General features: G+C 31.7%; 3 protein-coding genes across 4 annotated transcripts; 2 read left to right on the plus strand and 1 right to left on the minus strand.

The window, feature by feature from the left end:
* The first annotated feature begins 13,223 nt into the window (after window positions 1-13,223).
* CaMKII (Calcium/calmodulin-dependent protein kinase II) lies at window positions 13,224-18,361 on the plus strand. The gene is made up of 2 exons (XM_013322568.1): window positions 13,224-13,350; window positions 15,280-18,361. The coding sequence occupies exon 2, from the start codon at window positions 15,364-15,366 to the stop codon at window positions 16,894-16,896; it is 1,533 nt and encodes a 510-aa protein (XP_013178022.1). The 5' UTR covers window positions 13,224-13,350; window positions 15,280-15,363; the 3' UTR covers window positions 16,897-18,361.
* A 2,705-nt stretch (window positions 18,362-21,066) lies between these two features.
* Window positions 21,067-21,844, minus strand: LOC106125077 (uncharacterized; the record flags this gene model as incomplete). The annotated part of the gene is made up of 1 exon (XM_013322159.1): window positions 21,067-21,844. A coding segment is annotated over exon 1 (693 nt), but the record flags the coding sequence as incomplete, so codon positions are not given.
* Window positions 21,845-22,057: 213 nt separating this feature from the next.
* Window positions 22,058-26,955, plus strand: bora (aurora kinase A activator-like protein bora). Of its 2 annotated transcripts, none has more exons than XM_013322831.1 (8): window positions 22,058-22,323; window positions 22,395-22,559; window positions 23,071-23,201; window positions 23,277-23,362; window positions 23,674-23,859; window positions 24,142-24,384; window positions 24,829-25,126; window positions 25,416-26,955. In XM_013322831.1, exons 1-8 carry the CDS (start codon window positions 22,202-22,204, stop codon window positions 26,237-26,239), a joined length of 2,055 nt encoding a protein of 684 aa, XP_013178285.1. In that variant the 5' UTR covers window positions 22,058-22,201; the 3' UTR covers window positions 26,240-26,955. The 2 variants fall into 2 exon arrangements, with proteins under 2 accessions (XP_013178285.1, XP_013178283.1); XM_013322829.1 differs by having other exon boundaries at window positions 22,061-22,323; window positions 25,413-26,954.
* Window positions 26,956-27,305: the final 350 nt, after the last annotated feature.

Below are 27,305 nucleotides of genomic sequence, written 5' to 3' on the forward strand. Positions count from 1 at the left end.
CGGTGAAATACCACGACCACACAGAATACAGGCGTGAAGTGGAAGTAATTCCGCGTTTCGTCTGATGAGTGTGCGTCCCGGGGGCCTAATTTAGTCCTCTTTCACTTCCCACCCTTTTTCTTATAAGGAAAGGATGGGAAGTGGAAGTGGACTTTCCGGATGAGGGGATGCATGGAAATGTTTTCTTTCTGTGCATCCTCTCCTCCGTCGATTGCAACTGCGTGTGTCCATGGGCAGCGGTCACTTTGCTATTTCAGCGATTTCAGGTAGCCGCTCGCTCGTTTGCCACCTTATGATAAAAAAAAAATAGCGTAAAATAAATAAATAAGACAGATTTCAAACAGGATCTGTAACTTTTGAGGAAAGTATTTTAAGAATAGTGATTGTATTAGTTGTTAAATTTGTTTAAGTCAATAACCAGTTGCACCGATAGAGATGAGAATTATGATTGATTTTAGTATTATAACTCAACATCAAGGCATTCCTATAATATTTTTAAGGTTGGAGGCAGAGTTAGTTCGCTTATATTATTATTTGTGTCTATGCTAGATAAAAACAAATGCTAAATCACGTTAGACTGGATCTTTATTTTATTGTTTTCACGGATATTTCAATTTAAATTTATTTATTATATAAACAGAGCTTCAAAGTTAAATTGTTTAAAAAGCAGCAGGTATCGAAGTTTCCACCTCGCAGCGGTTCATCGGGAAAATTGAAATCAAATTTGCTTTCTACCCCCGAAGCCATTTAAACTTCTACTTAATTAACTTTGCTATTGACATGATAAAATTGATCCGCAAATAGTCGATCGGAAATTATTTAATGGGTGGAATCGGAATTTTTATAAATGCTAACGGAGTTAACGGCTGATCTTGTTTGGTCGCTGGCGTGATTTTTTTTATCAAAGGATTCAAGAAATTTTATCCGAACTTAATGTGTTTAAAATTGATTAATATCATTTGTATAAATATGGACAAAAAAAGTAAAGAATTTTTTGTCCTTCAAATCGACATATAACGTGCTATGCACCTTTGTGTAAGCCTTTAGAAGTACTACAATCAATAAAATTAGAACCTGTATGTAATTTAAAAAAATATTTGTGCTTGTTATAACGAAACATTTTTACTGCTATCTGTCTGTCTGTCCAAAAGACAGCTTTTGTTCCGAAGGGATTTTGGCGGGACTTTTACTGAAAGTAAGCTTATGTGTACGGATCTATCTTAGACTATTTATTTTTCTTTTTATTTTGCGTCAATGAAGCCGCGGGCAACAGCTACAATAAAATTGATACAATATATATTTAACAATTTTGTTCGTTATCTTAGTAGAAGTGTAGAAGTACGAGTATACATTCAACACTTAATGTTACTTTAGTGTGAGAATATTAATTAATAATTAATAGGGTCGTTGATACGTTAGATGTGTTACAATTCAACAACAGCCTTGACCTATGTTGAGTGGCGCGCCTTAACTACGTGGATAACCTTCTTGAATATTGCATCTCCTACATTATGTATACATAACACCTCTATCGATGCAAACAAGGTTAGATAGTAATCAAATTATTCAGTGGACGAAAGCAATTACTTTAACGAACTTACATATTTTCATAACACTTCATCATACACTGAAAGCCAAGGCTGATATTAAATGAAGTTAATATTTATATACACTTTTGACTTCTAATAATACACACATACAGGATGTTAAAAAAATTATAAGGGTTTTTTTAACATCCTATGTAATAAGTTTTTTTTTGCTATAACAAATAAGTATATTACACAAAGGCATTAAAAATATTAAAAGAAATGAAATTTTTAAATGTTTCCCAAAAAGTAATTCCGGCTTTTGGTGAAAATGAAAACATTCCAACTATTGGCGAGTGATTTACTGTTATTTATTAAGTATAATATGTTATGCATACAAAAATGTAAGAAAATCGTTTTAATTTATTTATTTCCAGAGGCATTTCCGTTGTCGAAAGCTTTTTTTAAAAATTTAGGTTACATTTTACAGGCGCGAGGGTCGCCGTTGTTATTGACAACGCGTTACGTACTGGCGCACTGGAATATAAAATGTCGATTACTTTTTATTGCTACATAGTAGTCCATTCTGTGTTTTTTTCCAAATATCAAATGTTTCAGTACTGTCAAAAATATTTTTTTCAATATAAATGAATCTGTTATAAATAAGCAGAGAGAAAAAGATATTAAGCACGAAATAATGCCTAATCTTCCGTGGCACAACTTTAATGATGATTATTTCGATATAATTAGTTACACTCTAATAAATATCTAAAAACTCGAGTTCGTAACTAAGTTTAAGTTAGGCTTATTATTCCGCTGAAGTAAGCAATATTATTCAAGCGAATTTTAATATTTCACGAGCGTTTCGCCGAAACATCAGCGAGTCGCGAAATATTGGGCGTCGCCCGCGGCCGCCCTCCGAGCTCGATAAAACTTATTTAATAATAAGAAATGCTCTGCCCTTAGCGATGTACGCCTCCTTCTCTTGCCGCGTGATCTGACTTCTCATTAAGAATTAATAGAAAAAGTAATTAATATCGTCATATGGCATATACGAAGAAATTGATTACTTTTAATATCGATTTTATCAAGGTTAACTTATTAAATACAAAGACAGGGTTTTAAATATTTAAACCTGTGCCTTTTGATTAAAAAAAAATATTATATGACAGTAGTGTATTAAGCATAAAAATATTATTGATACCATATTTTTGATCAAATAAATAATACTATTTGGGATAGACGTATTATTTAAAATTGCATAGATTCACTTTCATTACGTATATTCAAAAGTTTTTTCTTTTTCAGATCAACTATAATTTTAAAAGTCAACCAATAAGTTTTTAAGTCAGTTAAGGATGATAAAGACAAAGTTATTCATCTTTTTCTTCCCTCGTTATTCTTCCAAAGGATCCTAAAATAAAATATCGGAGCATAGCTCAACATCGCACATTGTCTGAATTTTAATCGACATACTTTGACAAGAGAACGAATGGAAAACAAAGCTGGGAACATGCGGGCATGAATTCTAAATGACTGGCATAAGATAAATATGTTTTTTACGGATGTTTCGGCAGTGAAAACTCCCGGGTGTGTAATATCAACAAGTGTAGCATTATGATCTAAATACGCTGGGAATAATATAGCTGGATGTTTTCATAGCATATATCTAGATTTATAAAAAGAATAAACTTCTAGTCATTATAAAAATTAATAAAAAAAATAGGACCCACATGCACGCAAAACCTTTCGATCAAAAAAAAAATTTAATCGGAGCACCAGGGGCGGAGTTACGCGTTAACACAAAAATACAGACGAATTGATATCCTCCTTTTTTTCAAGCCGGCTAAAAATAAATTAATATAATTTCAACAAACTTGTTTATTGGACATGACTGGAATAGTCATTTCGCGTTGGCAATTTGCACGAGTTGGCTGTAAAATACTTTAGTTATGTTTTAGTGCTCATCAATATGCGGACCAGCGGGGCGAAGGCGACACTCTGTCTGCCAGGCGCTCATTTCAACTTATATCTATTACTATGAGCCTTAAGTGCATACTTGAGGGTAAAGAAAGAATTATAGTAGCGTAAACTAGATCTCTTTTGTTTTATCGCATATAACTGAAGTCAGCAAAATTAACAATGTGCAATGTCCCAGTCAGGAGGGTTTTAGGGCTCACCACCACCACACCGCGTATACATACAATCGTACCACACAACCGCCTCGATCACACACATGACGTTGGCGCTTGAAATAAACAAGACCATAGCCAATATACTACAGTAAGCATGTTAATTGAATATTCTGTGGTAAGTTCAACCAATTAAGTATAATATTTTCATTATCACGTCTCCATAAAGGGTAAGCTTTGTGGGTAAAGTAGGCACACGAGTACTTTATGTGATAAGGCACGCACGAACGCCAGAATTTCGTCATACCCTCCCTTTGTGACGTGCGGCTTTGTGCGCCTCACAGAAATAAATTCAATGCGATTTAGCAATTTATGTTTTTATCACTCAGATTATACGCACAAATCATTTTTTCCTCTTTGATCCTCTTAACATTTATCATACCTAAATCACACCCCTAAATAGAAAATCATTTGAGTGCACGAATGAATTCTTGTCAATTTTATACAACTACCCAGAACTGTTCGTCAATTTAATGTAGTCGTATTTTTTTTCGCAAAATGTAAGATCAAATTATCTAGTTTTATGTGCGTATATATTGGTACAAATATCAAAGGCCATGACAACATTTAATATAGGGAATCCGCTTAAATGTACCTCCCATGGCTTAAAACAGGATTACAATGGATTACTTTTTAAATGTACCTACAACATATACCCCAATTCTGACAATGTAAGTTGCTACAAAAGTAACTGTTGAGTCTGCTGTGATTGGTTACATGTCGTCAAAATTAATTCACGAGATGTCTGATTTGAGACAAGATAATTAGATATGTATTATACAAAGGTGAAATAAGAATGTTGAAATATTAAAATACGATAACTAAGAAGCGTCCAAATAAAATTGAACATGATAGGCGAACTTTTTTCCACGATTTTTCACAAGAATGGAGAAATATTATGCTCCCCACAACACTATTAGAGTAATGTTTAGAATAAATCGGGCAGGATAAACGAGCTTATGTTTCGATAATGGCAACATTATTCTCGTAGACGGCTATCCCGTAGCTTCTAGTTAAGAGCCCGATCGTAGCTGACATCAAAGAATGTAATCCCGCTGAGCCGGGATTAACATCAATTTCTTTTGACGTCCAGACTTATTAGGAAGCTATTTGACAACGTCGTCCTTTGAGTAACAAATACATCTACCTGCAGGCATATATCAAAGATGAGCTTGGATGTTTATCCAATTTTATATTATGTAACAAGCAACTAGCCCCGATATAATTTTTTTTCATTAATTAATCATTTCATCAATTTCAAATAATATTTTGAATTATGGCTTTTATATTTTTTAACATTGACCTTTATTTTTTTCATTAAGATTAAATAATTATTCAATACCCCATAATAAAATAGAGAGATTAGGACGTTTACGTTTAAAAATTCACAGGTTTGGGTGTTAAAAACGCATAAAAATCTATTCGAATATTTTCCTTGTAGTTTTTTTTTTATTATTTAACTAATAGCAAGTAGGGACAGTGAGTGTAATGGCCTGTATTTATAACCTTGTTTACTGCAACACGAAATAGGCCGGTCACACATTAAAATTTACATACGACGACGCAAAACGCAGGGTAATAACTGGCGGAGCAATAAATTCACTTGTCAGATAGCGCAAATTTACCATACGATATGCATACTTTCTGGTTCATTTTATTTTAAGAAAATAAAAGTAATAAAATAATTTTATTTCATTAAAACTAATGTAGTGATAGGCTAAGGATTTTGTTCATAGAATTCAAGATATTATGGTCGTAGTATAACGAACTTGCCTCGTATAAAAAACTTGGTTAAGATTGACGGAGTTCAACAAATAAAACGACAAGACGTGACTTAGATGGTATTTCAGAAGAAAATCTACTTATAACGTACGTATACATCATTGACTGGAAAGTAAATAACAATTATTATCAAAATATAAAATCTTTAAAGTAATACAGATCCAGCATATCAACGTCAACAGATCAAATTACTGATATATCGGAAGCATACTAAAATGAAAATCACACACACATAGGCACTAAGAACGATATTTCTGGTAAATTGATTTCATTCGACGAGATTCGCTTCCAGCATCGCAAATTGCGAAACGGCCGCAAATGCCGGCCGGCGACCGCACTGCTAGTAAATCAACCGCTCTTACACATTTCATACGACGCATTTCCATGTTATATATTTTATACTTACTTCGACGAAATGAAAAACAAGTCAATAGAACAGATTCCTATTTGCATATTTTCATAATTTTCTGCAAAATTATCAATTTTTAATCTTACTTATTATATTCATGAATATTTCTTACCACTGATGCAGTTAACAGAATGTACAAAATGAACTACATTTTTTTTATATAATAAGGCGGCAAACGAGCGAGCGGCCACCTGAAATCGCTGACGTAGCGAAGTGACCGTTGCCCATAGACATACGTAATTGCATATGCGTTGCCTTACCTTTAATCGACGGAGGAGAGGATGCACAGAAAGAAAATATTTTCCCTTTCCACGCATCTTCTCATCCGGAAATTCCACTTCCACTTCCCATCCTTTCCTTATAAGAAAGAGGAAGGGAAAGAGGACTATATAGGGCCTCCGGGACGCACACTCATCAGACGAAGCGCGGAATTGCTTCCACTTCACGCCTGTGTGGTGGTGGTATTTCACCGGGCGAACCTGGCCAATTCGTGCGAAGATGTACATAAACGAACATAGTCGATTCACGAAACTAGAATTGGTAAATAATAAATACAAATCTGCTGACACACGAGGGGGAAGTAAAAATGTTTACTGTTCACTCATGTTTTTCACGCTCGTTCGAGTATACTCTTACATTTTGATCGTGTTATAGAAATGTCCATCGAATTTATTCAAAGAGTTGTTATCATATGTTTATTTGAATATTGTTATTAATGGATTCTTGGTTTATTTTTAAGAAAGGCTTCTATGGGTTACAAGATTTCAAGTTGTAAAAGTACAATGGGTGCTCATCTAAAACATCTATGAGAGTCACTCATTTCGAGAGCTCCTCGGGTTGAGTCTGGTCGAACCGTTAGTTTAGACGGTTCAACAGATCGAGAGGCGCCTGAAATCTTGAAGGGTTGTTTATTATAGATACACGTTCATAAACACAAAAATATTTATATTATAAAGCCAAAAATTCACATTTTCTATTTCAAAATATCATGTTAAAATAATACTATGTCTCGCTGTATGACGGTTTACAAACCACGTTGTTAAAGACCATTTCGAACAAGGATTTAAGAAGGTGAAATAAACGAAAAGTTTAAGCTTATTATTGTACATAATATAATTACAGGATAGCCTTATTTTTACTTTCATATAGCATTTCTAATTTTAATATTGTCCAAATTTATTGTCTAGACACAAGCACGTTTATTTAAATTGAGCAAGCTTAAATTTCTTGCAAGGTTATATGAAGCTTATCTAAGATTTCGTGACTCCTAAATACCTTTTCGTATCAGTCTATCTATGCGATAAACTAATTCCTAGAAGTGAATTCACTTTAAAGCGCTGAACTCAATTTCCTTTGAAGTGACGACGGCGGATAATTTCATAGAGACCGAAATTTTACCAGGAACTAAAAACAAGTGGTATGTACATCGTTATACCCAATAACATTTTATGGATTAGTCTTTTATAACAGACTAGCTGTTGCCGCAACTCCGTCCGCGCGGATTTAAAAAAAGCTTAACAAGCCTATGTGTTCCTCCAGATTTTGTCCTATATGTGCCGAATTTCATCAAAATCAGTTGAGCGGTTCCGGAGATACCTTCAAACATGGATTCATCTAAATATTGGCATTTATAATATTAGTAAGATTTGACACAACACTCGAATTTCGGTGGACCATATGCAACCTACGGTATATTCTATATTGCCTCCTCATTGCATCTATCATTTTAATTAATCTAGCTCACGATCCTTTTCTTACTTTAGTCTACAGTGCATTAATAATATCTTAAACTTGTCATCTATATTAGTATTTGTTTCATCAAATTTATTTGAAAGAACTAAAATTTTATACGTATCAATCGATTTACAAATCTAGAATCAGCTATTGCACAGAATGCAATCAGGATTGCGTGTAACTCTAGACGATGGTGTCCAGTGTCGACCAAGCTCCGTTCTCATAGGCATTGACACTAGTACAAATAGGCTAAAGTAACCAATCACGTGTAAAGTATATTATATGTAAGAATTTGTAAATTAACTCCGTCTATAGCTTATTTAAATAGAACACTGATGAATCTGAAGATAACAAAGACCTGAAATTCAGTATTTTTATAGCAAATTTCTCTTTGCTTGTTTTGATTAGGTTTTTTTTTTAAATAATGAAATTAAACGTTTATAATTCATACATTGATCATTGTATGAACACCACCTACTAAAAGTAAAATATTTTGGGTACCAGAAAAATCTTATTGTATTATGTTACTAATATTATAAATGCGAATTCATAAATTTATAAAAATTAAAAATAAGACTGATGAATGGGTGGACATTTGTTTGAAGATATCACTAGAACGGCTGCATGGATCCTGCTGAAATTTGGTATAGATATAGAACATAGCCTGGAAGAACACATATGCTACTAATTAAGTTATTTTTTTAACTGTACGCGGCGATACCTAGTCTATGGATATATCTAAACAGCTGTTGCCCGCGACTCCGTTCGCGCGGAATTAAAAAAAAACATAATTAATAGCCTACGTGTACCTTCAAATTATGTTCTATATATGTATGCCAAATTACATCGAAATCCATTAAGCCATGATATGACATGTTTTCTACGGCTGTTTCCGCAGTGGAAACTGACCGTAACATACCATTAACATGTTACAATGTAAACACAATAAATCTTACGTGTTATGATCTACAACGGTTTGAGACGATAACGTATAGGCGCTCGGCAATATGACATCACAGGACCGTTGGCCCAATATAAATGCTAATTCCAGATAACACAGTAACAGTTTTCGCTATGTAACAAATTTCCAGATTACATCCTGCTCCTTCATTTGCATGTTTTGGTAGAAATGTTCAACTACTTTTGAATGTTAATTCTGTTACGTTAGAATTAATAAAATTAATATCTCTTAACCGCCTTAAAGTACGTAGGATAATTTAAACTAATTTATCTGTATTTTGAATGAAATTATATAATTCTTTTTGGCGAGTTCGTGGATAATGATTATTAGCTATCTAAAGAATAACTAACTTCTTTCTGATATACTGTCACTTTTACTAACATTCATAGTATTACGCGCTGTTGCCTACGACTCCGTCTGCGCGGGAGAAAAATAGATAGCCGATTCTCAAACCTACTGAACCTTTATATATATAATTCTTCTGTGAGTGTGTATGTCACTGAACTTCTCTCAAACGACTGGACCGATTTTGATGAAATTTTTTGTGTGTGTTCAAGGGGATCTGGGAATGGTTTAGATTCACAATTTTCATCAAATCTTAACTTCATATTAATTTATTCAAATTAAAGACGTATAGACAGGACAACGTCTGTCGGGTCCGCTAGTATGCATATAAAATTTCATTAAAATCAGTCAAGCAGTTTTGATGGTGTATGGTAACTAACATTGTGGCACGAAAATTTTATATATAAGACAACTATAACGTTATAGACGTTGTTGAATGTATTATTTGCTGATTGAATGTTGAACTAAGCTTTGACGCGCATGCGCCCGAAGCGTACAAAGTGGGGTAGTGCAAATCAAACATTTACTCTTAAATTAAATAAAATAAAAATTAGATCCAGTATAAAATCTTATTCAAGTTCAATAATTAACAAGGGTTTTGAAAAAATTATGAATAAATAAATCTTAATTGGAATAATTTTAAACACAATAATTTTCATCAAAAGCCATCACAGACATTGTCATAAAACTATTTATTTCAGAGTTTAAAACCTTAAATATGTATTATCTTAAATAATAATTTAAACATAATGGAAGTAAAGCTGCTGCTGAGCTTACATGAAATGAAATGACGTCAATGGCAGACTAACCCCTTGTCCTCTTTGCCTACGGTCACGTGGCCTTTACGCGCTTTGAACTTATATCGACCTACAGATATCGCTTTATATAGATTTCGTTATACAACTTCCGTTTCCCGAGAGCAATCTCGGGTTATAGCATTGAGTTTTAATGGACTAATTACAATCTATTGATACACTTCCTTTGAACTTATAACGATATTTTGATTAGTTTTATACTATAAAATTAATATAACAAGATGTAACTTTTATAGCATCAAGGTATTAAAAAAAATTATTTATAGTGGTCACAAATACTCTTTCGCGTTTTACTTTGACAATACAAAACAATTTAACAACTGCAAAATCGTTGAATGACTGTTTATTATTATATTATAGCTTTTTAAACGCTCTATTAATATATAATAGAGGTGGCTTGAACTAAGAATTAATTCTGTTAGTATTTTTGTATATAGCGTAGCTAAAATTGTATAAGATCAATCAATATGATCTGATCATCGCCGGTTTTTAGTCTTTTTACATCATGATGGATTGGATACGTAATAATAAATTATTGGTATTAATAAGAATGTTTCGACTTTTCGTCTTTATGGCTTTTAGATTAAGTACACATATCCGGTAGGTATTTTTCTATAAATATCACAACACATTTTTTTTCCTAAAAATAAACTATTCACAAATAGACGAATCAATCATGCATAATGAATCTAGTAAAATGGATCAATATTTTGCGATGACAATTTTTTTTAATTTCACGAGAGAATAACAAGGGTTAATTATTATTAATATTAAAATAGGGAATGAATATGGTGACAAGTGATTAAGAATAACATACGTAGTACAATTAACAAAGTGAAATATTTATGAATATGTCAATATAGGGGTTAGGTTTAAAAAAACTGTCAACTTACCTGAATTCGATGGCAAAAAAGCATGGCGTCGCATCTCCCGCCAATTGGAAGCGATCACCGGAATCACAGAAGGCATAGGCTCGGAGAGGCGGCCACGATCGATATAACCGCACATGACACAGGCTCGCGGACGCTGCACGCAGCACGGCGCGTACCTACGCTCCAACACCACATATTATTCTCAAGTTATTATTTTACAAGCAAGTCCGCTCATGAGAAAAGCAACCTGAGACGACCGCAACGTTCGAAACCTTAATACTTCCCTTCGCTTCATATATTAGGTGACAACCGATCGAATACCTTCGCGCGATTTATTAGCACAATTTCCAACTGGTGTGCTCGATTTTACTGTTGCAAAGTGCACATACGTTAAGAAACGTAAGGAAATTAGATTGAAACTTTTTCGAGCTCACGAAACTTTGTAACGCGTCAATCGAGGACCGATATAAAAATAATGTGAACAATGTGGGGATAGGAACAGGAGTCGCGTAATAATAAGAGACCTCGCGTGGGGATGGGCACGGAGGGTGCATTGTGCACCGGCGAATTTCGGAAGGGCCCGTCCCGAAAGCCCTTGTCGATTCCCCTAAACTTGCGCAAGATGTGAACCAGTTTTGATTTCTTTGAAATACCGTTGAATTTAGCATTCACAAAAGGGGAACGGCAAACAACGGCAGTAATGTACCGTTTCGAAATGGTGATGATATAAACAGAGAAAACAACCCAGATGAGTAACTTACAAGTTAAATTTTACTGGATTTTTAATTTTTGCTATATTTTAAAACATTGTACATACATACCTTAAACTGTCTATGTTTTATATTTATATTTTTCACGAAAAAGGCACTTTATTTGCGTCTTTATAACAGTATTCTTCAATTCTGTACTGAAATCGATTATCTAAAGGTCGTTGAACCGAAATACAAGAGACACTTCCTTATTCGTGCGTAACGCAGGATTGAAATTTGACAAGATTAGTAGGTAGTTGCAATAAATAAAAAACAATTAGTCGTTTTAAGCTATTATAGTATTGAGAAAAGTTTCCGCAGACTAGGGATTTAAATTTAAATATCTTTGTTTCTAACTTGTTGTGATTCAAGAAGCTATTTCTGATTTACGATGAGCGCATGATGTTGCAGGATTGTTACCTTTGACACTTATAAAGTAATAATATATATGAAATAATAATAAAACATCTTAATATATTTTACTAAACTACCATTCCCGTTAGTACCATTATCAGTATTGCAAAACATTAGTCGGTGTCCAAACAAAATGTTGCAAAAAAATTTATAGCGTTTCGGAGATGACTTAATTTTTCATATTTATAAATTTTAGATAAATGTCTTTCTCGCGACATCTAAGTACACCCAAAATTAGTACGCCGTTCTCTTCACTTTAGTAGTTATTAACGATTTTTCAAGCACTCAAATAGATTATATTAGCTCATGAGAACAAGTTCTCTTAGTTCAAATCCAATATTTGTATATCAAAAACATACATGTTAAAAACTAAATATTTCAATGCATAGTACTGCCCCTTGGAACAATATCAGTGAGATTATTCAAATGAGTACGTAACTCAAACATTACTTTATCTCGCTCCCTCTCACTAGCGTTCGAATTGGTTCTGTCTCTTTCAACCACATCAGTACTGGTACTAATTGAAATTATATTGACTATGAAATTAATGAATTTATACTTCCATTTACAACCATAATTATCTCCTATCTCAGTTATTTGAAATAGAGTAATTGAAGCCAAAACGATGTTTTTTGCTGACTGTCCATAAATTTGTAAGAACAAGTTCCTTGTGTGATTTAAAATGGATATGTCTCATGTGAGAAACTTGTGTCGTAAATGTATTTTTTTAATAAATATAATAAACTATTTAGTAACGTAAAACATAAATAAATTTCTTAACATATTAAACTTAGCTAAAGATTTTTTTGTACAACCAGTCCTATACAACTTGTATTTCCTACTAATATTATTACTCATAATTTTACTATGATATCTTACGAAATTACCACTAATTACCCTTTATTGATTTATACATAGGCTCAAGTAAATTTTAAGCAATAAAACTCTAAAATATGTTCTTAAAAGCTAACGTGAATGCTCAAATAAATGACCGAAAATGAATAAGACATTTGCTTAGATGACAAAATGTTAACTGCAATAGTTGAATTAGTCAGCATAGTGAATACATTAAAAATTCAGTTCAGTTTTCATGAGCTTTCATAAGCATATCAATTTACTTAAATAGTGTAGTTCGCCATTGATATCAACAGATGGCTCCGTGTGCGCACTGCTATGTCAATTTCTCTTTGGTTAGCCGTTGCGCTACTGTATCGATTTTACGTACACACCCCAGTATTTACATAAGCAAAAATTATACAAGTGAAAATAATTCTTAAAATTATCTTTATATACATAAATACAATGATGTGAATGGCTTACGTTATGGAAAAATCAAATAGCAGTTCAATAGTTTTTATTTGCTGAGAAAAATCGTTCGGAACGGCGTGGAAGCAAAATAAAACCGTAGTCGCGCAGCGCTGGCAACTCACAGATGTCTATGAATTTGACCCCGAAGCTCGTGTCCGGAGCAGAAGGAGAGTGTGGTGTAGGGCTAGGCCCTTAGTTTTTGATCTTCGTCTGTTAATATAGTGTAAAATGGGCACATAAGAGGTAATTTCTTTTTATTTAACATAAGTGTTTTAAAATTATTGTATTTTTGTGTTCGTCGCGGTGAATGCTTGAATTAAAAATATCGCGAACAGACTACGAGCGACTTCATCTAAGAATATCGTCAAATGTCGCGCACTGATTATCTTAAACTAACATAATTTAATAGCAGTGTTATTTTTAAATTATTAATGTGACATCTATGATTATGAAATCGGAATTATATTTTTTGGAATGGTAATTATAACGTGAATGGAAGGATTTAGTCGAGGTTTCATAAAATGTGAGACAATGGTGTATCGATTATTTTGCGCTAACGAAATGTCATCCCGGTGCCGTAGTGTTAATATTAGAAGTCTATGTTGGTGATCGCGTTTGCTATTGTCTAGGCATCTACGTGTTATAAATTGAGCTTGCTTACATCGAAATTAGGATCTGTGACCGAAATACAATAAATTAATATTTTCTGTCTCTTAAGGTGTAGTAGCTCTTGATGTAAAATGTAACACAAATGTAGAAAAGTTAAACTATTATTTAATTTAAACTTCTTTTTTCGTACTAAATACTTTTTCAAGTTTTTTTTTTTGTAAAATATGTTCACAGTAATTGTCGGGATATGTTATCGGTACTTTTGGAATTAGTAACAAAAATTACACATTAAGTAACACACTTGGCAAATAATTAAATTAGAGATATTTAGCATTTTCATTTAGCGTATCCGTATCTGAAATCTTAACCTTAAACTAGTCGTATTAAAAAAAATTGTTCTTTTTTCATTTATTTATGTTTAAACCTACATATTTTGAGTACTTTCATATAAGCTTCAAAGCTTTGAAACTAAAATAAGGTAGGCAGAGATTGATATTTTTAAATAAAGAAAACATAATTATTGGATATTTTGCAATGCGTATTTTTAGCACAACATAGGACAATATATTAGTTAATATTACTCTTTAAAAAAATCATGTTAGGCTATCTCAACAATTAATTAACAAATAATTGCTTAATATAAATTTAATATTCGGCTAATAAATAATATTTAGTATGTTTGGTTAAAATTAAATTATTGGAGCTAAATAAAAATCATTTGGCTCTAAATGGAATTACTTTCTCGGCACATTTTATAGATATACGTACCGACTACTGTAATAATAACAATTGACTATCATACATATATTTTCCTTGTATTATCATTAGTTTAAGTACAAAAAGTATGCGGGAAACGATAAGGAAAATGTATTCCACATGCAAGTCAAGTTATATTTATTTCGCATATTTCCACAAAAAATTAATAGAAAAATGGAAAATACGAGAATACCATAATTTCCACTCTCATAGCCGGCTTTTTTCATATAGTATTTCCACTCTCATCGCTAGTTTTTTTGAATGATTTTTTTTAAATGATACCGTAAGATACTAACCCGTATATTAAGCAACTACACACAGTTAAATCGTACACATTCTTAAATCGTACTATCATGCGATGTCGTCCGCACGGATTAAAAAAAGCATACTAAAAGTATCCTAATAAGTGTTCTTCTAGACAATGTTTCACAAGTGTACCAAATGACATTAAGATCCACTAAGCCCTAGGCAGATATCTTGTAACAATCATCCATCCACCTATCCAAATTTATAATAGCGCTAGATTTCGTTCGCGCAGGATTAAAAAAACTCAATTAGTAGCCTATATTCCAAATTTCAGCGAGACTCATGATGCCGTTCTGAATATATCTTCTAACAAACATTCATACATCCAAACATCCGCATTAATAATATATGTAAGGATTGTATCGAGTAGAACCAAAAACGAAAGCATAAGTTTTTTGTCATTCCTAACTTTTTTTGTTCATACGTAACACATATAAAGAAGGCGTATCTATTAGTAATAATCGTTTTCAAATGTTTATAACTATTATATTATTGTTTCAGAGTGTTACAAACATACGTTCGAGTTCAAAGTCAAAGCGCCGTAAGTTAAAATTGTTGAAAAGTGAAATATTAGCATAGAGAAAAATGGCTAATCCGAATCGCGAAAGTGTTAGCACCCGTTTCTCGGACAATTACGACCTTAAAGAGGAACTAGGGAAAGGAGCCTTTTCAATAGTGAGACGTGCTGTTCAAAAATCTACTGGCTATGAATTTGCAGCGAAGATTATCAATACTAAAAAACTCTCAGCTAGAGATTTTCAGAAACTGGAACGAGAGGCTAGAATTTGTCGAAAATTGCAGCATCCTAATATTGTTAGACTTCATGACTCCATCCAAGAGGAGCATTTTCACTATCTCGTCTTTGATTTAGTAACTGGTGGAGAATTATTTGAAGATATTGTAGCGCGAGAGTTTTACTCTGAAGCTGATGCTTCTCATTGCATTCAGCAGATTTTGGAGTCAGTGCATCACTGCCACCACAACGGCGTGGTCCACAGGGATTTGAAACCCGAAAATTTATTGCTTGCAAGCAAGGCTAAAGGAGCAGCTGTAAAACTTGCTGATTTCGGTTTAGCAATTGAAGTACAAGGTGACCAACAAGCATGGTTTGGTTTTGCCGGAACTCCTGGTTATTTATCTCCAGAAGTGCTAAAGAAGGAACCTTACGGGAAACCTGTAGATATCTGGGCTTGTGGTGTTATTCTGTATATTTTGCTTGTTGGCTATCCCCCATTTTGGGATGAGGATCAACACCGATTATATGGGCAGATTAAAGCGGGAGCTTATGATTACCCCTCCCCCGAATGGGACACCGTAACACCTGAGGCGAAAAGCCTTATAAATCAGATGTTAACTGTAAACCCAAGTAAGAGAATCACAGCTTCCGAAGCTCTTAAGCATCCGTGGATCTGCCACCGCGAACGCGTTGCTTCAGTTATGCACAGGCAAGAAACTGTGGACTGCTTGAAGAAGTTCAATGCTCGCCGCAAACTGAAAGGAGCGATTTTAACCACCATGCTTGCGACACGCAACTTCTCTGGAAAATCAATGGTAAACAAGAAGGGAGATGGATCTCAAGTCAAAGAATCGACTGACAGCAGTACTACTTTGGAGGATGAGGATTTAGACAAAGATAAGAAGGGAGTAGACAGAGCGTGTACAGTCATTTCAAAAGACCACGAAGAAGAAGCGCTTACAAAAGCTGATTCATTTGGAAAAGCCCGTGGCGACAGTAATGCTTCTCTTCGCCGTGCCGAAGTGATTAAGGTCACTGAAGTCCTTATAGATGCTGTAAACAACGGAGACTACGATACATATTCAAAACTTTGTGATCCTAATGTGACTGCATTTGATCCTGATGCACTGGGCAATTTGGTGGAGGGTGTAGAATTCCATAAATTCTTTATCGATAATACTCCAGCACACGTTAAGACCAATACTACAATCCTAAACCCCAGGGTGCACTTGCTCGGTGATGACGTAGCGGTGATTGCGTACGTGTGTTTAACGCAGAGCGTCGATGCAGAAGGGCGACGTGAAACTCACCAATCGCAGGAAACTCGCATATGGCACAAACGCCACAACAAGTGGATAGCTGTCCACTTCCATCGCTCCTAACTAGTCCCCTCCCATGTCAAGTTGCCACAAATTCAAAGTTCTAAAAAGCAAGCCCTGTGTAATGGTGTGGCTATCAAAACGATTGTCACCTTTCATGGTGATGAATGAGTGCGCACATCACACTCCTATGGCAACAGTACAAGATTATATTTGAAACTTAATATTCAATTCCGCTATGAAAATTACACGAATTTTATTAGAATTCTTTTGTAATCTCAAGGAATTAAGTTAATATTTAGATAAATATTTATGTCAATGTAAACAATTCAAAAGCTATATCTAATAATGTAATAGTTATCGAACTAAAAAGGCAGTAATGTGGCTAAAATGTGATACCGTTGAATTGTTCAGTGCTTGATGCTAGTTGATAGCTCGTAGAATGTAAAATAACTCTGATCTCCGCCACAATCGAATAATACCATCGAAAATCTCATTATAATTGACATCAAAGAAATCTCAGGAAATAAACAGATCTGATAAAAGTGAATCTATGTCATAGGTGAATATGTGAAATGCAGAAATTTTAAACATTTCGAGTTTTTAGCACATTTCTCAATAAGTCTCTCTACATTTTTAACTATGAATGTTTTGTCGTGCTTAAAAAGGTGTTCTATTTGTTATTGAATACCTAGATAATAAGACTTAAGAATTATTGCTGCAGTTATTGGCACTACATGTTGCAATACTAAGACAAATTTAGTAGTGTATTAAAATATTTTAAAACTATAGAATATATTAGTTCTCAATAACTATCTAGTTTTAGCTAGTGCGGATTTGTTATAATGTTTTAAGTGAATTATATCAATTTTGTCAATTTTTAGATTTAAATCCTGTTATTTCAGCTTGAATAAATACAGGTCCTATATATGATAGTAATAAACACCTCATATCTTTATAATATCATTGATTTTGCAATAATATTTACTTAAGAATAACATTTGTGTGGCAGTTTGTACTTATATATTTTATTGTGATGAAGCTATGTGTCCTAATTACATGAATTTAATGTAAAATGCATTAATTTTGCTGATTTGCTTATAGAAAAGCTATAAGCCAATATCCTTACTGATAAATTATTGTTTATTAGAATTGTAATTAGATATAAAAAGAAATTTATTGTTTTTTTACAAGTTTTATAAAAAAAATACTTTAGTATAGTTAGCAAAACTTAATTTTAGTAAACCTGAAATGTTGTAAATTGTGACCAAATGTTACACACAAGTGGTCATAGTGAATTATAATATGCAGTATAAACCAGAGTACATATTTGTGCCATTAACTTTTGAAATTAGTGCCAATAACTGTAAAAAAAAAACTAAAATTTATTCTAGTCTTTATTGTTACGCATACATATATCTAGTATTAATCAATGTTTTAAAAAATTAATTTTTATTATACATGCATTCTGTATGTACATAGATATATTAATTTGCACATTATTTGTTTGAGTGTTTTCAATTTTGGTTTTGCTTTTAAAAATAATTTATATTTATTTTACTAATGTTATAACAAGCCGTAATCATACTTTCTATGTATTTTAAAACTAGATTTAATTATTACTTGATAGCATCATTTTATGAACACCGGATATAATGCTTCGTGTCCATTATTGGTAAAATATTACATCTTAAAGCCAGCATAGTACTTTTATATTAGTACTTTTGGAAAGTATTAACAATATTATCAAACAACCAACTTATCACAACTTTATAGTACATATTTGCGTTAACTAATGATGGTAATTATCAGACAATTATATGATTAATAATTAAGGTTAAAAATGTTTACAGAGTTTTAAGTATGATTTTTTGTTGTTATAGGTTGTTAACAATCAGTATTTTATTTGTTATTTCAGATTAATATATGTAAAGATTTTATCAACTACCCTAAATGTTCTTTAATATTTGTGTCGGAAATATTTTTAGAAATATAAACTCTTCAATTCAAATAAAATATTGTATTAGATGCACAAATATTATAAGTTTCTTTTTAATATTTGACAATGATTTTATAATTATTTTCATAAAAATTATGTATTTTGTCTTCCCGCATTGATGTTTCAAATGTACACAATGATTTAAGGGATTTATTACGTACCAATTTCGAGTATCTAAATTTTACAATTTTTGAAATTTTAGAATGCAGCTCTCCTCATATATTATAGCACATTTTCCTGTTTGCATGCACTTTACCTCGCTGGCTTTTAAATTTAGGGGAGCTTTTTTTAAAAATAACATTTAAATGTTTGTCTATTGGCTGAATTTTATTAATAAATACAATAATTGTTCCATACCAAAATAAGTTTTTATTAAAAAAATATATGCTGAATCCGATATCCTCCAAAAAATAAGACATATTTGAACAGAGTTGCCATTGAAATTTGAATAGAATACAATTCATTACTGCTGATTTTATTAAGATATTATTATATGATAAAAATTCACTTATACTTCAATTTCTAGTATTTTCTAATAAGAAAACCCAAAACAAAATTAATGTTGAAGGGTCAATAGTCAACCAATAAGAAAATTTTTCAAAAACTTATCATATACCACCAGATGATGTACTTTTTAAATTAGATACAGCCAGTTACCTAAATGGACGAAAATAAAGGATTATTTATGGCAGCGGTCTAGAAAATCCGATTGGCAACAAGTAAAATGTGTACTTACTTAAGTTCCTTCAATAAATCATTGAAAGACACTTTTGAATATATAAAATGCACTTTATTAAACTGTGCTTCAAATGTTTCAGTATATTTAGAAAAATACTTATATAGTTAGGGTGCAGTGCAATATGGTATTCAGATATTTAATGAATTATAAAGGTACGGGTGCATCAGCCCATGGCGGACGCAACACACGCATGGCCCTTAACAGATTTATTTTGTACTATGGACGCAGAGTACTTAAAATCTTAAGTACTCTGCGTCCATCATTCCAACGCATCACATCAAAACAAAGCAAATCTGTTTTGTCCATACATGCTGTGCGTCCGACGCGGGCCAGTGAATATGTACCCTTAAGATCTGTTTCTATTATTTATGTCATAGAAATATTTTCAATTTAAATATAATAAAAACTCAGCTAGGATTTGTCTTGTGTGAATTTTGAAGCATAATATGTGTTATGCTGTGTGATTTTTTTTTCAATTGAACTAAAATATTGGATGTACTTAAAATAAGATGAATTATTTAATGAAAATGTATTACTAATTTTCATTTTTTCGTAAGTAATTATTATCTAGAATATGTCATACTTTACTGCACCTCATTAAATATAAATTTTCTCTTATAATGAAAGCTATTTATAGCAAAATTTTTAAATGTGAAGATATAGGTGTATTAAAGATTTATCAATATATTTGTCTGCAATATAATTTCTCAAACCTCTGCATTGCCGATTATCATGTAACTCTAAAATAAAGTTCTTTTGATCTTATTCTTATTATTGTTGTTTATTTATCTCTCACATATAGAGTTAACAGGAAACAACTAATGTCTATTCCAAATAATCAAAAGCAAATTTTCAATTTTTCAAGGTTGGTATAATTGATAAATTATCCTTACTTTTTTTTCTAAAAAAACATTATGATTATGTACTTGTCAACCACTACCTATACTACCAGCAAAATGCTAGTAAATTAAATGACAAAGTTCCTTCTTCTATTATTGTTTTTGTAGGTGAACTGTAATTATGTTTTTGACAAAGTTGTAAAATGTTATGGATAAATAATAAGCACCAACTTTGTAAAAATAAATTCTATTTACACTCTCAATAACTCTTTACTACAATCAATAAAAAACAAATAAATATATAGTCAATTACATTAAATTACATCTTTTATATTACAATATTAAACAAATATACAATATTATTTAAAACTAAATTCTACTTACTAAATTAAGCATCGATTTTACTATATTAAAAAACACATACCTATATGTCAAAATAAATTCAATGATTTAATCTTTGTATGTACACCTTTACATCCATCTTGTGAGACATTAAAATTTTTCATAATCATGTTAATATCTACATTTTTAACCAGTCTTTGCTCTAATTCATCTTTGATACATTGCTTTAAAATATCTTCACTTAATGGCAAATATTTAATAAAATATTTTGTAGCACTAACACTATTAAAATCTTGTTGTAAATTTATCAAAAAGGAATCATTTGATGTGTCACAGTTGTAAACCAACATTATTGTAACATTGCTTTTTAAATTCTCAGTTTTTTCAATAATATCATTCACAATAGATGTTATATGCTTGTCTCCAGCATTCAAATCATCTACAATAATAATCCATTTCTCACAAAAAACTAAGCCTATCTTTATCTCGGTTGTAAACTTGTCTACAAAACTTGGCATAGTGTAGTGATATACATTTGAAAAATTTAATAATTTATTAAGTACTATTGATATTGATAATGTTTTTCCAACACCAGTCCCTCCATATAAAATTAAGATCTTGCTGCTAGTATTATCATCTAATGCCTGGATAAAAGTTTGTATAGCATTCGACTGACCGTGAACTTTGGAAGACAACGCATCCTTTAACAATTTCGTGTTAATCTCACGACAACATTCAAATTTAATCACATTATAGTATAAAATTGACGTGATTACACTTCCAATGATAAAAGCTAGTAAATATAGATTAGATTTGAATAATATCCTTTTTTCTTTTTGAGCAGGCATATCTATATGGAATTTTTTTATTCCTTGAGTATCTGGTGTCGTACTAGCAGTTTCAGTCTTTTCTTCTTCTTCTTTTATTTCATTATAAGATATATCCATAGCGGCGTAGGAATTTGCACTTGAATCAATATCCATAGGTTCGTAGTCTAAATTATTCATTATGTACAAATATAAGCAACGAATCAAATAAAAATTCACTGTATTACTTTCTGAAGTTTAAAAAAATTGTTTTGCAACGAATCGTCTTGTTTTGACATATTTTGACAAATCATCAATTGTGCCAACTTATAAAAATCATACTTCAACTTTGGACAAAAATTCAACAGCGGACAGAACTAGATATATATCAGGACACAAAACTTTGTCTCCCATTTAAATACCGAAAAAAAGATTTTTATTTTGTATATGTGTTAAAATCTATCAGAAATATAATTTTCGTAATTTTCGGTTGCATTTTGAAGTAACAGTGCCAAATCTAAAAATAATGGTAACTTTTTAAATAACTACCAAAATCAATTTGTAAGCTGTGGGAAGTTGTGAGTAAAAATTGTGATAAATTGATTATTGGTTTGTGGATGGTTAGGACGACGTTATTTTCGAAATGAATACGAAGAATGATGGCTCGAATCAGGATTGTAAATTTACCCCACCAACTAAACCTAAAAAAGTGAGAAATCCGTTTGATAAAGCCCTAATAGAGAGGTTACACAAACCGATTTGTAGGTGAGTATTGATATATTTCATAATTCTTATCTTCACTAACAGTATTCATTGTTAAAATTCACGTTTTTCAGTCCTGGTATGTGTAAGATTTACAAAAAGAAAAATACTGGGTGCTTTAAATGGGACATAGACCAAGCATCTACTTTAGTACCTGCTGATATAGTTGCATGTAGTAGTCAATTTGAACCATCACCCGATCCTATGTTAGAAAAGATTGCTGAAGAAGCATCAGACAGGTATGAAATTCTATATATTATTATAATGAAAACATTTCATCTTTAGAAATTCTACTCATGTCATCGTCTATTTGTCCCATAGTAATGCCATGGCAACTTTATAACTGGCTATTATCACCATTATAAAACCCAGAGGTTGAATAAAGTTGAAAGAGGGGAGGATAAGTTGGTTAGATTAATGATCACCTCAGGATTTGACAATAACTAAGTGCTAAAAATATTTATCACTAAAAACGCATTTTAAAATAAATCCACGGAGTGCAATCTGCAATATATTTCCAGCTTATTGAGGTTCTTTCTAACCTGTTCTTTTCACTTTTTGAGGTTGTTCCTTCAAACTGGATAATGACTCATGCTTATACAGATTTCTCACTTATCCAGATTCAACTGTATATCTTTTTCCCCTACCTAATCACACAACCTGTTTATCTACAACCTGTATATAAAATACTGTACTACATATAGAAAAACAAGGTGTGACAATAAAATCAGTGAATATAAAATGTTTTAGATTTTTTTCACAAGAATTGGTGGTCCCTAGTCCACTAGAGACATCAAAAAAAGTCAAGCCACTATTGAAAAAAACACCTAACACAAGTGTTCTAGGAAATAGTTTAACTGCATATGTGACTAAAAAAGATGGTAAGTCTCATCAAAATTATATTTAAATTTAATATTTTTTTACACAATTAAGTATTTATGGTGCAATTACTTTAGTTTCAGTACAAACAGTTCTGAGTTTTCCGAAAAATCTACCTCATGAAGTCGAAGAAATTTTGCAAAATTTTTGTACATTTACACAGGTGATAAATGTTAACATATTTGAATGATTTTTGTTCTGTATAATATCATCCGCTCACTATGAGTCCCCACTGAGGGACTCAGTGCCTACTCTAAGTTATGGATTACTGGGCCATATTCAATGACGCTGACTTAGTGCCAGTTGGTTTTCCCGCATGTGAAGGTTGTATAACAATGTTTTCCATCTCTGTAAGAAATTGATAAAACACAATGGTACATGGCTGAATTTGAACCCAGGACCTGCATATTACAAATCAAGAGCTTCAACCCTTGAGCCACTGACACTCTATGTATATTATAATTATTATTTCAGGACCAGAATGTATCTGGTGATTATGTTATTACTGCAAATGATTCATTTCGAAGACAGTTGTTCTTTGAAGAGCATAGTGATACAGAACATTATGATTCAGAGGTGACTGACGATGAAGTACATCAAGAGACTCGTCCACCATCCAGCTTTGAAACTCATTCACCAATTGTTATCAGTCCTGATTTGGTAAAATAATTTATAAATATTTACTACATTTTGCCAGCACACAGATTGTGTTCTACATCTATGTCAAATTTTAGCAAGATCCATTAAGCCACTCCTTAAATATTTTCTAAAAAATATCCACTCATCCATCTAAATTTTCTCATTTATAATGTTAGTATTATATTGTAATATTTCCTTAGATGAAAATAATAAATAAAAACTTCTTTGTAAGCAAGTCAATAATAATCTATGATCAGCTATAAGCTACTAATATATATAATAGCTATAAACTTCATGTTTTAGAGCCACGATTTAGTGACAAAAGGCTTAAAACGGACATTTGGGACACCATTAAGCAAAAGTAATGTAAGGACCAATAAGGCTTGTTTTCGCAACAAGGCGTTAGATGTTGTTGACTTTGGAGAGCCATGCTTCAGTCCGATAGAATTCAGAACACCAAAACGAATGGATCAGGGATCAGCTACGTCATCTTCTCTTGCTTCAGCCTCCATTTCACCAGTAACTAAACCATCTAGTGATGAAGAGGTGAGACAAAAACTTAATTAGTAGTCTATGTGTTATTGGGGCTTAATTCTACATCTATGACAAATTTCAGCGAGATATATGCAGTTATTCCGGGGATAATTTCAAACAAACAAACATTCACAATTATAATATTAGTAAGATCTAATGATTCTTGCAATAAGTCAAGTGACACTTGCAGAATATTGATTTAAATATCGTAAGCTTTTGAAGATCCATTTCTGTATGAATGATTTTTTATCTGTTTCTTAAAACTGAAAGAAATTAGGTTACCACTTATTAGACTTGGCACCAAATAGTAGGGGCGTTTGCGTCGAATCTACGCAAAGGTAATAATTGACCAAGTATTAAAAACGAATTTTGGATACGCCACTCCATTACCCCACACGTGTTTTAGATGATATTTTTTTATAATATTTTATTACTTACGTCATTATTTACTTCCAGAAAAATGCATTCACGTCGCCTGAATCTGACACAATGGCAACTTGCCTGGACTGCATTATACCAGAACCAGAAAGACAAAAGCAGTATCCGTGTTTCTGTAAAATATCAACAAATAAATTGAGTTTGAAACGAAGTGCTTCCTTAAAAGACTCACCAACTAAAGCGAGAAGGGGCTCCAATTTATCAATGGAGAAACGCAGTCTCAGTATGTCGAGTTTGAATCGTAGTCGTTCTGTGCAGAAGCTTGATTTTAGTATGGACATGAGTATTGATGGATCAATTCATAATTGTTCACAAGGTATGGCAATATTTTTTCTTTAATTTTTTTTTTTTGCTACTAAAAAATAAACCTTACAAGAAGCTTTTGTTACTTTCAAAATGCCAATAAAACTTATAAAGTTAATTATCAAATATTACTGTAAATGTGTGTTTATTATCCGAAATAGAGAAACTTTATGAAAATCAAGACTTGTAAAATTTGAGATTTATATAACTTCAAAAGCATCTAAATCAAATATACTATGTGCATGTGTAATTTTCTCAACAAAACGGTTTTGTGATAAAAACGAAAAAATAATTTTCAGAAGAATCGGAGAGTGGACAAACTCAATGTGCCCAAGAAGCTTGGTCAATAGTTGAAGATTCGAGTATTAAAAATCTAGTTAAATTAGAACTATTCAAGGAACAATCATGTGATATACAATCTTCCACTAAACTAGATAGTGCTAAATTACATATACTAGAAGAAACACCTATAAAAGGCAAAAGTAAACATAGTGTTCTATCGCATGAAATTAGTAAAATTCGTAGCTGTGTTACAACAAGCCCTTCACACATGTCTTTAGATAATAGCTTAGATTGTTCAGACAATTCACTTAGTCTAGAAGATAAAAAAATTGACTTTAACAATGTCGATCTTAAGTTTTTGACTGATTTACCTCAGTTTACTTATAATACTCAAAATACTAATGTTGGTGAAAGTTCTTGTAGTTTTAAAAGAATTGATAGTGGTTTTAATGAAAATACATTCTATGCGAATGCTTCTAGTTATTATGAAAGTGCCATAAAACCATCGGAATTAACTGTCACTGAAACATCAAAGAATATAAATAATTCCGCTTTGAAAGAAATATCCAATGTAACATGGATGAGAGTTGACAGCGGTTTCAAAGATGAAACATCAACAGATAGTACACAATTTTATAATTCCACTGATAATTCTAATTTAAAATTTACCGGATTCCGTTTCACCGAAGCTAAGTTAGATGATAAAGAGAATGTTGACAATTTTGTACATGTTATTAACAAAAATGCTCTGTCTATGTCAGATATTTTTACAGAAGATATGAAATTAAATTGCAACTCCTCATCAACTCCATCGAAGAATAAATCAAGGAGAGTTAATTCCTAGATAGTTTGATTTTTTTATTTGTTTAATTTTTAAGTAATTAATGTAGTTAAAGCAATTAATACTCATGTTAAGGTCTTTACAGATAAAATTTCGACATTTAAAAATTATAATTACGTCACAATAAAATTCTCTTAAATTGACGAAATTGACGTAAGTCATTCATGTAAGTCATTACTCATTTTTTTTTATTTCGTTTTTTTTTTGGTAACAATATTTAATTTATTTTTCCATTGTCATTGTAACAAGTTAATTTTTTTTTTTGATAAAGTACACTGAAAACTACCATAGACTTATAAAGAAATAGAAGTAACCGGATCTATTTATATAAAGACATCATAGTAAAGACCTAATTTAGTATTTAATTTTTTGTCTATGACGCATGAATTTTTTTTAATTCTTTTTATTATTTTAAAGACTCTTCCCTGTCTTATATACTTAGGCAAATGACCATTTTATAGGCATTAATAATTTTTAGATAAATATTTTTGACTGGTTCATTATTGTGAACTATTTTAAAAACTCCTGTTTATAAGCTACGTCTATTATAAACTATGCATTTTTTATCTTTGAGGCGAATAAAATTTTTATAAAGATTAAGACTGAATTATGTTAAACTGCATTTAATAGAATAAAACTTCGAGAATTTGACTTCTTATATGATTTTGAAATTTTAATTAAAAATAAATTAAGTATTCTTAAAATGTGTCGATTTTGTATTGACGGGCATTCTTTAAGCATAATTTTACTCAATGTATTTTACTTTCGTAATAAAGTTAAAGTAACATTAAAAAGTTTTTTTTTTCAATAAAATCTAAAGCCATCTTTATCAATTTGTCATGAATGCTGCAATTTATTTTAATTTTAATAAGGGAGAGTTTTGTTCGATTCATACGTACGACCTCCATAAACGAGAAAATCGGTATACAGAGAAATCTCTATAAGCAAGTAAAATATCCCTGTCCTTTGAACTTTCGCTCATTCAAGTTCGACTATAAATAATGTCTATCGCGCATCATAAAAACTTTAAATATTTTTGTCACTGACGTAAATTAAATATTTTTATTTA

The sequence above is a fragment of the Papilio xuthus genome, unplaced genomic scaffold (assembly GCF_000836235.2).
Source record: "Papilio xuthus unplaced genomic scaffold, Pxut_1.1 DF825928.1, whole genome shotgun sequence".
NCBI lineage: Eukaryota > Metazoa > Arthropoda > Insecta > Lepidoptera > Papilionidae > Papilio > Papilio xuthus.

Excerpts from the sequence above, each read along its gene's own strand:
- CaMKII (XM_013322568.1), top strand. The coding sequence starts at position 15,364 with ATGGCTAATCCGAATCGCGAAAGTGTTAGCACCCGTTTCTCGGACAAT.
- bora (XM_013322829.1), top strand. The coding sequence starts at position 22,202 with ATGAATACGAAGAATGATGGCTCGAATCAGGATTGTAAATTTACCCCA. Across the intron at positions 22,324-22,394 it reads TTACACAAACCGATTTGTAG|TCCTGGTATGTGTAAGATTT; the intron begins GTGAGTATTGAT and ends CACGTTTTTCAG. Across the intron at positions 22,560-23,070 it reads GCTGAAGAAGCATCAGACAG|ATTTTTTTCACAAGAATTGG; the intron begins GTATGAAATTCT and ends AAAATGTTTTAG.